Here is a 12,215-nt window from a genome sequence, read left to right as displayed (position 1 = left end):
TGTAAATCCTTTCCTCTTTCCACTAACAATCTTGTTGGTCTAGCCTCTTTAATTTCTTTAGGTCTATTCTCCTCGTATTTCCCTTCATTTTTCCCATTATCAATATCCTCTCTAAACTCGACTCGTTTGCCTTTAGATTCAGTGGCCTGAGCTAGTATCTCTCCTTCCTCTCTTACCTCTCTTTCAACTAAATCTTCCTTGCTGCCAAAGTTTTTCCTATAGAATTCCTCTGCTTTATCTATTGAGTCTAAGCGGAACTTTTTCTCCTGCCATGTAACCAGAATCCCTTCCGGGGTCAACCATCTAAAGTTAATATTTTTTCTCATCAGTTTAAAAGTTATTTGTTGGTAAGGCCTTCTCAAGTCTCTCACTCTTTTAGGTACTTGTTTAAGTACAATCAGTTGTTTACCTCGGTATTCCAATGTGTCATCTCTGAACCTGAAGAGTATTTCGTCTCTAATTGATTTCTTAATAAATCTAACGTGTACTTCTCTGGGAAGATTGTGCCGTCTTGCATAGTTCGTGTGGATTCTGTAAGTCTCATCTATCTCACTGGCCATCTTTTCTCTGCTGGACCCCAGAGCCCCCGCTAGTATATCTGACATTATTACATTTTGAAACCGTAAGTAATGAGCGGCCTTCTCAAGTTCCAGGGAAATAACTGTAGCTTCTAATTCTTTGTTAGCCTGAACTAACCTTTCATTCATTTCATCTACTCTCTGCTCTTTTTTGTCCATCCTTTCCTCCATTTCTGATAATTTTTGTTTGTTTTTCATAATCTGCTGGTGAAAAGATTCAAGTTTCCCATCCATGGACTTGATTTTGTCCTTAAGTTCCCCTGTGTCATTCCTTACTTCCCCTATTTCTTTTTTTTAGATCTTCATGATTCTTGCACATTAACTCTTGGATTGATTGCAACATTTATTGCAAGTCTCTAAATGAGTTTGTCCTATCTTTTTGTGCTATTTCTTCTAGCGATCTTTGCCTAGCAGGGCTCGGCTCCAACAATGTAGTCTGTGATGTCTGTTTTCTCCCTATTCCAACCCTTGTAAGATTGGGGATACTAGACATTTTTTTCAATTCTCCAAACCAACCTCCCCACTTATGTACAAGTTTTATGATATTTTTCAGAATATCAGAATTATCACTAAGAGTCAAAAATTTCTGCTCATATATCTACTTGACATTTACAGACAAGACTGGATACACTAAACAGTCACTTTCCCTTATTATTAGTTTTTTTCCCCTCTTATGGCAATTCTCAGTTTAGCCAGCAGGTGTCACTTTGGCTTTATCTCTGAAATACGATCTGCCTGTTCATTTTAAAATGTCTACCTCCTTGACTTCTTCCAAGCATTCACTCTGAGCCTTAAAGTAAACTTGCCTTCCAAAGTTAAACTTTCCTTCCTTGGAATAAAGAAAGAAAAAAGAGACTCCTCTTCTCCTTAAATCTGACCAACGTAGTAGATGTGTAGGCAAGCCTTTTAAGCTCAAATCTTCCTTTTCGTCGCTTTTCCAGAGATGAGGGAAAATCCCTCCTCCCTCTTGTGAGCATTTGAAATCATCAAAATTCTATCGAAATCCTCCGGAGCGCTTTTACACCGGATCTCTTTTGTCCAGGATCACTGCTCAAATAACTTTTGACTGGAGTTGTCACATCTTCGTCCAGCTATTCCACCGCTATACTTCAGCCAACTGTCAGCTGTCATTCCTTCGCGGCCACCATTGTGGGCTGGTTCCTTCTTCCACTCGACTTGCCAAGGCTTCTCCCGAATTCGCCAGTCCCGACCGCCATCTGGAACCACTCCCCAGGACACCTGGTTATTCCTGGTCCCCCTCCAGGGAACCAGGGACCCCAAAAGGTCTGTCAAGCAATCGGAAATGGGGGTAGACGCTCTGGAGAGTCGTCCATTCTTCTTGGCAGCTGGCCCCGCTGCTATTGTGGTCCCCATTTAGCAAAAGTATGATAAAGATGACCCTTTAGTTATAGATTAATTAGTCTCATAGATATCATAGCTAAATCATAGGCCAAATGTCTTTGATACAAGAATGAGGACTGTATGATTGAAAAGTGCTTTCTACCCAAAGAGTAAACTGGTTTTAAGTCTGGTCACCTCACCATTGATAATGGTTTCATTTTATGTCATCTAATAGAAATATATATACCATTAAGGAGAGACAGATGTTTACAACTTTTATAGGCCTCAGTGCAACATTTGATTTAATAAACAGGGACCGCCTGTGGAAGAAACCTATGGCGCCAAACATAGATCCTACACTCCTCTCTTTATTCAAGGCATTAAACACAAATTTATGCCTAAGGTACACACAGGAATGCACAGTATTTAATACCAAATAAAGGAGTCAGTCAAGGATGTATACTGGCTCCCATTTTCTCTAATCTGGATACAGGTAATCCTTGACTTACAACCATTCATTTAGTAACTATTGAAAGTTACAATGGCACTGAAAAAGAGACTTAATGACTGTTTCCACACTTACAACCTCAAGGTCATTTGATCAAAATTTGCACACTTGCCAACTGACATCTATTTATGGATCATGTGATCATCTTTTGCAACCTTCTGACAAGCAAAGTCAATAGGGAAGCCAGATTTACTTAACAATTATGTAACTAATTTAATAACTGCACTATTTCACTTAACAACAATGGCAAGAAAGATCATAAACTGGGGCAAAATTTACTTAAAAACTATTGCGCTTAGCAATGGACTACCTGAATGAATGAAATCCCAAGGTCCCCCAATTTAACCAATATGCATATCCCCAGAATTAAACATGTAAACATTGTGCTCTATGCAGATGAGGTAGTATTAATGTCATATATCCAGGTAGGGATAATTCATATTGTGCACTCAATGACCTGAAGATCCGGACTATCCCGGATCTCCTAACCTTCCGCCGCGCCCTCAAGACATGGCTTTTTCAGCAAGCGGGACTGACCTAGGGTGAATTTTAAATAGGGAAAATTTTTAAAGATTTTAATAATGACACAGCTATATATATTTGGGTTTTTAATTGGCTTTTATAGGGGAAATGTTTTTTTGTGTTGTTTTTTAACATGCTNAGTTATGTCCTACCTATACATAGGACTGTGTTTCGTAGAAAAAATGGTTTCTGACTCCCACATTTTAAGAGAAGGGCTACAGCAGGTGCCATGCCATAGGTCAGCTCATCAACTATAGTTACTTGGCTCATCTACTTCCAATCATAAAGATATTGTTTATGTATATTGGTAACAAAAAGTTCAAAAGTTATATTAAAACAAGCTTGGAGAACAAACAACAGCCAAAATCTAAAACCCGAGCTGTGAGTATTTTCTATTATTTCAGAAAGATATCGTACATCACCGCAAAATAGTCCCAATGATCATAGATGCCCCTTTAGTGGAAATGATGCGGTCTACTTTTCTCAAATGTATTCTCAGGGTGGATTACTCTTTACCACTTCCAGCAATACGGATCTTGTTGGCTCTACCCCTTATACAAAGCCATCTAGTAATTAAAATATTCAACTAGAAAACATGCAAAACATACCGTGGCTGAAGGTCCTATCTATGGACCAATTTTCAAATGTCTTCACAATGTGGATTCTCCATCCAAATCCCAGCTCAATCTGATCTAAAGGCCAAAGAAGTTATCAAAGAGTCATTGATGTAGCTGCCCAGGAGTACTGTTGTTGTACTGCCTTCTCACTCCTCAGGCCTTTGACCTGGAGCTTAATGCAGCTGTGTATTGATTTAGGACTGACTTTGGACTTTCTTTGGCATTTCTGGGACTGAATCAAAGTAATCGGTATTGCTGGAACAACATGTCCAGTTTCTTGTGTTCCTGTTTGTATATTGACCTCTGGCTCTGTGTATTGATTTAGGACTGGCTTTGGACTTTGTTTGGCATTTCTGGGACTGAATCAAAGTAATCAGTATTGCTGGAACAACATGTCCAGTTTCTTGTGTTCCTGTTTGCATCTTGACCTCTGGCTCTGTGTATTGATTTAGGACTGGCTTTGGACTTTGTTTGGCATTTCTTGGATTGAATCTTGTCAAGAGTTCATCTCGTATGGGGTTTGTAACCTGGCCAGCTCGTCATTTGGTTTACTAATGAAACTGTTTAGGGTTTTTAATAAAAAACTTTCAACTTTCCATTGTGAGCATGTGTGCATTAGTGGAGCAGCACAATGAGGGCCTGGTAGGAGTTGGAGAACTGAGCCTGATTCTAATCAGTTTGAAGGGGTTGCATGCGTGGGAGGCCACAGTGAAGAGTGTGTGCTGAGGGCGAAAGTCTGGTTGAGGCATAGTGAAGAGCCAACTTGGTGTCAGAGCTGCAGCATAGAAGGATGACAAGCTGGGGGCGACTGGAAGCAGGAACTGGCCCAGAGAGTCAACAGGGGCCTTGGAAGTGAATACATGGCCCAGATCAGAGATCAAGGCCAGAGGGAACAGTGCTGTGCTCAGACATCAGAGATGGATTTGGGGCCCTCTGTAAGGTGGTTTGGTGCAAGTAGCGGCATAAAGGTCAATGAGCTGGCAACTGGCATTGGAAGTCCGATTGGGGCTACAAATCTGCAATTGGAGCCCAGAAGCTGGCAATAACTTGAAGAAGGCCAGATCTTCTGAAGAACATTGGTTGAATGTTGAATCATTTTTTCTAAAGAAAGTCCAGAAAGAGATTGAAGACGTGTTTGGCTTCTCAGGGACAATTTCCTATCAGGATCAGAGAAAGTTCCCCTACACCAATGCTGTGATTCATGAAACGCTATGTGTAAAACATGTCTTTCTAGATGTAGCTCCTAGGCAAAGTACAAAGGATGTGTAGTTGACAGGTAATGCTTAGTATACAAATTCTAAATTGTCCCAAAATAATTTGGAACATTCATGGAAATGAGGTATGCTACTGTCTGAGATTGTCTGACAGGATTTCAGCTCTTATACCAGCCCTGATTCCAAGGCAGAGGAAGAGAGGTGAAAATGATCCTCTGGGAGAACTTGGTAGTATGAAGATGCTTTGTTCCATAGGTAGCTTTCTATGGGGCTCTGCATAAGGAATCAAGTATAAGCTGTGAGTACTGCTGACATACTGCCTTCCTCACTGTCCAGGCCTTTGACCTCATTGCCCTGATGTTGGTAAATTCATCCAGGCTTATTATACTCCAAAATGACAATCTCTAGGCCATCAATGCAGGGTCTGAGTGGCTCAGAAATTCATGGCCACCAAGACAAAACCAAGAAGTTATCATGATACTCACTCACACTGACAGCAATACACACTTGGTCTGGTTTGTTCCTTAGCTAACATGTGATCTGAAGATCTAAGACATTCACGTCACTTGTGGTGAGATCACTTTCCATATACCAACAAACTCGCTGCTAGGACCCAGCTCCCTGTTTCGATTGCATCGAACCAGATCCAACTGGTTTCCAAGAGGCACTTGAGGAAATGTCCCACAAGCCTAGCAGGTCCTTCTACTTGCAATCTACTGAGTCTCCAGAATACGTGGATAACAAAGGGACCAGGCAGGATTAACCCCAAGGGGCCTCTTTCCTTCCATTGAATCAGAGGAAGAATTTGAATAAGAATTCTGGGAGAGGAATTGCCAGAAACTGCAGAATTAGAGCAGACAAGCAAAGTCAATAGGGAAGGCAGATTTACTTAACAATTATGTAACTAATTTAATAACTACACTATTTCACTTAACAACAATGGCAAGAAAGATCATAAACTGGGGCAAAATTTACTTAAAAACTATTGTGCTTAGCAATGGACTACCTGAATGAATGAAATCCCAATGTCCCTCGATTTAACCAATATGCATATCCCCAGAATTAAACACATAAACATTGTGCTCTATGCAGATGAGGTAGTATTAATGTCATGTATCCAGATAGGGATAATTCATATTGTGCACTCAATGACCTGAAGATCAATAGATTCAAACCTAAAGTAATTGTTTTGAGGAAGAGGCAGAGTATGTATAGTTGGAACTTGGATAGGGAATGTACCCCTTTATTTCATAAAGATATTGTACATAGCAGCAAAATCATCCCAATGATCACAAATGGCACAGATTTGTAGGACTATATGACTGCCCCTTTAGTGGAAATGATGCAGTCTACTTTTCTCAAATGTATCCTCGGGGTGGATTACTCTATACCACTTCCAGCAATATGGATCTAGTTGGCTCTCCCGCTTATATAAAGCCATCTAGTAATTAAAATATTCAACTAGAAAACATGCAAAACATACCGTGGCTGACAGTCCGATCTATGGACCCAGATAGATTACCTGAGCATGCTACCTTGCAATTGGGCTATCCAATTTTCTTCACAATGTGGATTCTCCATCCAAATCCCAGTTCAATCTGATCTAAAGGCCAAAGAAGCTGTCAAAGAGTCATTGATGTGGCTGCCAAGGAAAATAACATGTGAGTACTGTTGTTGTACTGCCTTCTCACTGCCCAGGTCTTTGACCTGGAGCTTAATGCAGCTGTGTATTGATTTAGGACTGACTTTGGACTTTGTTTAGCATTTCTGGGACTGAATCAAAGTAATCGGTATTGCTGGAACAACATGTCCAGTTTCTTGTGTTCCTGTTTGCATCTTGACCTCTGGCTCTGTGTATTGATTTAGGACTGGCTTTGGACTTTGTTTGGCATTTCTTGGATTGGATCCTGTAAAGAGTTCATCTCGTGTGGGGTTTGTAACCTGGCCAGCTCGTCATTTAGTTTACTAATGAAACTGTTGAGGGTTTTGAATAAAAAACTTTCAACTTTCCATTGTGAGCATGTATGCATGAGTGGGGCCTGGTAGGAGGTGGAGAGCTGAGCCTGATTCTAATCCAGTGCCAGTCTGAAGGTGTTGCAGGCGTGGGAGGCCACAGTGAAGAGTGTGTGCTGAGGGCAAAAGGCTGGTTGAGGCATAGTGAAGAGCCAACTTGGAGTCAGAGCTGTAGTACAGGAGGATGACAAGCTGGGGGGACTGCAAGCAAGAACTGGCCCAGAGAGTCAACAGGGGCCTTGGCAGTGAATACATGGCCCAGATCAGAGATCAGAGGCCAGAGGGAACAGTGCAGTGCTCAGACATCAGAGATGGATTTGGAGCCCTCTGTAAGGTGGTTTGGTGCAAGTAGCGGCATAAAGGTCAATGAGCTGGCAACTGGCATTGGAAGTCCGACTGGGGCTAAAAATCTGCAATTGGAGCCCAGAAGCTGGCAATAACTTGAAGAAGGCCAGATCCTCTGAAGAACATTGGTTGAATGTTGAATCATTTTTTCTAAAGAAAGTCCAGAAAGAGATTGAAGACGTGTTTTGCTTCTCAGGGACAATTTCCTATCAGGATCAGAGAAAGTTCCCCTACACCAATGCTGTGATTCATGACCTCATTGCCCTGATGTTGGTAAATTCATCCAGGCTTATTTTACTCCAAAATGACAATCTCTAGGCCATCAGTGCAGGGTCTGAGTGGCTCAGAAATTGATGGCCACCAAGACAAAACCAAGAAGTTATCATGATACTCACTCACACTGAGAGCAATACACACTTGGTCTGGTTTGTTCCTTAGCTAACATGTGATCTGAAGATCTAAGACATTCACGTCACTTGTGGTGAGATCACTTTCCATATACCAACAAACTCGCTGCTAGGACCCAGCTCCCTGTTTCGATTGCATCGAACCAGATCCAACTGGTTTCCAAGAGGCACTTGAGGAAATGTCCCACAAGCCCAGCAGGTCCTTCTACTTGCAATCTACTCAGTCTCCAGAATATGTGGATAACAAAGGGACCAGGCAGGATTAACCCCCAAGGGGCCTCTTTCCTTGCATTGAATCAGAGGAAGATTTTGAATAAGAATTCTGAGAGAGGAATTGCCAGAAACTGCAGAACTAGAGCAATACAGGTAGTGCTCAATTTACGACCACAATTGATCCCAAAGTTTCTATTGTTAAGTGAGACATTTGTTAAGTGAGTTTTGCCCCATTTTATGACTTTTCTTGCCTTGGCTGTTAAGTGACTCACTGCAGTTGATAAGTTAGTGACCAGGATGTAAGCGAATTTGGCTTCCCCATTGATTTTGCTTATCAAAGGTCACAAACGGTAATCACATGATTTTGGGACACAGCACTGATCATAAATATGATCCATTTGCCAAGCATATGAATTTAGATCACATGATCCTGGGGATGCTGCAAAGTCGTTACTGTGAAAAGTGGTCATAGGTCATTTTTCAGGGCTGTTGTAACTTTGAAAGGTCACTAAACGAACTGTTGTAAGTCGAGGACTACCTGTACTGTCAAAAATATTAGGGGAAGGTTGTAGAGAAAGTGATTAGGCTGTAGAGAGCTTCAGATGAAGCACAGAATTAGATCCAGTCTAAGTTCAGCTCTAAGTGTGGGATGAAAAATGGATTGGTTGCTCTAGTGGATGTTCTGCCTTGGGGTGTGGATGGGAGCCACAATCTTTCTTCTTCCGTTAGTTCTCTCAGCATCATTTCAACCCTTCAAGCATGGCATCCCTTTGGTCGATCTATGCAGTTTGCCCTGAGTGGGGAACATGGTCCATAGGAGAAATTTAGTAAAAATGAAAAAGATAAGAAAAATAAATGGAAAGTAATATGTTTTATTGGCGCCCAAAAGGAAACAAAGATAAAGCATGATAAGCTTAGTTAGCACATTTTTCAAACATAGTCTTTGGTTGACCTTGTTAGGTATGTTGTGTGAACCCAGCAATAGGTTAAAGAAGTTTCAGTATTGAGTAAATAGAAGCAAAGCACAATATTAAGTGAATAGGTACATAGGAAACATTCGTCATACTGAATACCTATTCTGTAATAATTTAATGCTTTTTATGGGGTTTAATTTTAAGCCTTTGTGGGAATAGCACACAGTTTGTAAGGGTGTGGATGCATTGTCACATTTACAATAGGGGCTTCATTGAGTTCTTTCACTCCTTCAGGCAACCGGAAGCTGAAGGCCCTCAACAGATTGGTCAGAAAGATGAAGATCTCAATTTTTGCCAGCTGCTCTCCCACACATATGCGTTCACCTGTAGATATAAAAGCATGCATAAAGGGGATAATAATCAATTCTCCAGAATATATCCCATCAGCAAGGAAACGTGAAAGAAGATTGAATCTTCCTGTCTTCTAGTATTGCTTATTGATTAGCACATTATTATTTAGTACACAGGAACAGCTTTTGGAGATAATGCTTTGAATCTATTGATGTGGTTAGCCATTGGTCAATCTGCAGTTTATAAGCCCTGGTGGGGCAGTGGTTAGAATGCAGTATTGCAAGCTAACTCAGGTCACTACTAGGAATTTGATTATGAGGACTCTAGCTTGACTCATCCTTCCAAGGTCGGTAAAAGGAGGACCCAGATTGTTGGGGGCAATATGCTGATTCTGTAAACCACTTAGAGAGGGCTATAAAAGCACTATGAAGCAACATATAAGTCTAAGTGCTAAGTGCTTGCTATTGCTAAACAGAAATAATGCCAATTTAAGCAGACCATCTATTTCTTGCTCAGGAATCCCTGACCATAAAGGTGATGGGCAGGACCAGGATACCAAATTGCATAGGAAGGTTTTTAATAAGGAGGAACGCTATTGGTGATACTGATAAAGTCTTAGACTACCTTGTAACCTTTAACATGTAACCTTTAGCAATAGCAATAACAATAGCGGTTAGAGTTATATACCACTCCATAGGGCTTTACCGCACTCTTCTGAGCAATTTACACTATCAGCATATTACCCCCAACAATCAGGGTTCCCATTTTACTGACCTCAGAAGGATGGAAGGCTGAGTCAAACATGAGCCGGTCAGGATCGAACAGCTTGGTGTGGGCAGTTCAAGCTTTAGCTGAACTAAGCAACCCAAACTCATTTTATTATAAGGTGGATGACATATTGATTAATTAAAACTGCCTTACTATGACCTGAAGACATAAGCAAGATGTATGCTACTTTTAATGATTATTTTATCATGATAGGTATTTCCATGATTGGCATCATGGCAATGTATGCTTTTCAAAATTGCATCAAAGGGGGTCCACTCCAAGCAGAGGTGTGCCCATTCAGAACTTGCTTCCGGGTAGACCTTTTATTTACATATAAAAGGGTTTTTTTTTCCTTTCCGGTGTGGGTCATTGGGCCTGTATGTTTAGGTAGGAGGACATGAGTTTTGGGGGACAACAATAGTTTTTCATATCTATCATAACTGTGCCTTTTATGCCCTTTGTTATCAGCACCAGCAATAGAGAAAGATTCATTGGTGTACAAGCAGTACCAGACAGGATGAGAATGCTGTTGTAGGGGGAGCTTGCAGCCATTAAAAAGACTGAGCTTAATGCATCTAGGACCAAAACTCTGTGATGCAGATCCATCATTAAGAAGCTGAAAGTAGGCTTGTTTTCTTTGGATTTAGCTAATAATTCTCCCCCACCCTCTGGAACGAACTACCCCCAGAGATCCGGGTGATCCCGGATCTCCCCTCCTTCCGCTGCGCCCTAAAGACATGGCTCTTCCAACAAGCGGGATTGGCCTAGGGAATTTTTAGTGGGTTTTAAGAGAAATTTTAATTATATAGGCCATAGTTAATATTTCTTTTTAATTTGGTTTTAAATTAGGTATTTATTGTAGTATCTGTTTTATAAGGCTGTTAGCCGCCCTGAGTCCGGGAAGGAGAAGGGCGGGATATAAATCGAATAAATAAATAAATAAATAAAATAAATATAACTGTGCAATCTTGTAGATCTTACAAAGCTCTGTTGATTACAATATAACTAGCATTTCCTTGTAGTTTAAACTTTATAGCCTAGGAGGAATTTCAGACTCTCATGGTTATGAAAGTAGAAGGAATAGAGATTGCTGGATTTTCTATTCAGTCCATGATGACTTCAGATTAACACAGTGATGGGGGTGACAGGAATCTATAAGTGATAAACTGCTTTGTGCTCATGGACATACCTATTCCGAAGGGCAGAAACTCTTCTCGTTCAATGAACTTCCCATCCTTATCTAAAAAGTGATTTGGGTTGAATTCTTCAGGTGTCTCCCATTGTTTAGGGTCAAGAAGAACAGAACGCAGGTCTGGCAAAATCATGGTCCTCTGCAAAAATATTCAGACAATATTGATGAAATGTTTGGTTTTAGCTTGTCTTGATAGACCCATATTTATTCATTTCCAAAGCAGTTTCTGAGAGCAGTGGCTGTTCTTAGCATTTCTCACCTTTGGAATGTGGTAACCCTTCACCGTCACATCCTTTGTACTTTGCCTGGGAATCCCAGCTAGCAAGACATTTTTTAAACGCTGCATTTCATGAATCACGGCATTGGTGTAAGGTAGCTTCTTCCGATCCTGATAGGAAATTGAGGCCGAGGAACTAAAGGCTTCTTCAATCTCCTTCTGGACTTTCTCTAGAAAAAACAACAGAAATAGAAGCCTCTTTTTCATTATTATGTTTCATTTACTCGTTTCCAAATTTTAATGCTTAACAGAACTTTAGGACATAGAATAGCTTTTAGGGCATTAAATGTAATCCCATCCTTTTAAAAAAATATTATGAAGGAGAGCAGATTGAAAATGCATTTCCTGTGCTCTGATCACATCCAGTCCAAACAGGTGCAGAATATTGATTCAGTTTACATATTCCATGGAATCTTTTTCAATCTACACTGTGTGCACAATTATTAGGCAAGTGAGTATTTTGACCGTATCATCATTTTTATGTCTATTTTCTTTTTTCTTTTTTTAAAACAAGTTTTATTGTTTTTTTCATTTTACAAACAAGTGCTTAAGAAACAACGTGGTGGCAGGGTAATCAATTGTCCACAAAACAAATTCATAAAGTTCGAATTAAGTCATTAAAAACCTCCTCTCTTTTCCCTCTAATGACATATTATATTCAAATTGATATATTACAATACAACTAAATCAGTCATAGCAATCCTCAATAATCTTTCATCTAAATAAATCTACAAATCCAAATCCTGTGTTGAGTTTAACTATTTCACTTACTGTGTTCCATATTTCTAATCTAAATACCTAGTTAACACTTCGGGGGTCTCCCCATAACCTTTTTCCTTAACATATTCAATAAGCAATTATTAATATCATTTCTTCCTTTTTCTTATTCCTCTTCCATTACAAATGACTATCAATTCTAATAAGAAAAGAAAATATTAATTCAAATCAGAAAGGG

At 40.2% G+C, this 12,215-nt stretch overlaps 1 protein-coding gene across 1 annotated transcript in view; it reads right to left on the bottom strand.

Annotated features, from left to right (window-relative positions):
- LOC107299451 (cytochrome P450 2J5-like) overlaps positions 1 to 12,215 on the bottom strand; it is a gene marked incomplete at its 5' end in the record, with an annotated part of 38,026 nt that overhangs the window by 9,937 nt on the left and 15,874 nt on the right. The window contains 6 exons of the mRNA XM_015828808.2: positions 28 to 859; positions 3,558 to 3,641; positions 6,527 to 6,642; positions 8,876 to 9,056; positions 10,981 to 11,122; positions 11,243 to 11,430. Coding sequence (XP_015684294.2) covers positions 28 to 859; positions 3,558 to 3,641; positions 6,527 to 6,642; positions 8,876 to 9,056; positions 10,981 to 11,122; positions 11,243 to 11,430 — 1,543 coding nt within the window. The remainder of the gene's footprint in view (positions 1 to 27; positions 860 to 3,557; positions 3,642 to 6,526; positions 6,643 to 8,875; positions 9,057 to 10,980; positions 11,123 to 11,242; positions 11,431 to 12,215) is intronic.

Source organism: Protobothrops mucrosquamatus, unplaced genomic scaffold (genome assembly GCF_001527695.2).
Source record: "Protobothrops mucrosquamatus isolate PMUCROS unplaced genomic scaffold, P.Mucros_1.0 scaffold4943, whole genome shotgun sequence".
NCBI classification, from domain to species: Eukaryota; Metazoa; Chordata; class Lepidosauria; order Squamata; family Viperidae; genus Protobothrops; species Protobothrops mucrosquamatus.
Note: the sequence above shows the minus strand (reverse complement) of the source record. Positions and strands in the feature narration are given on the sequence as shown.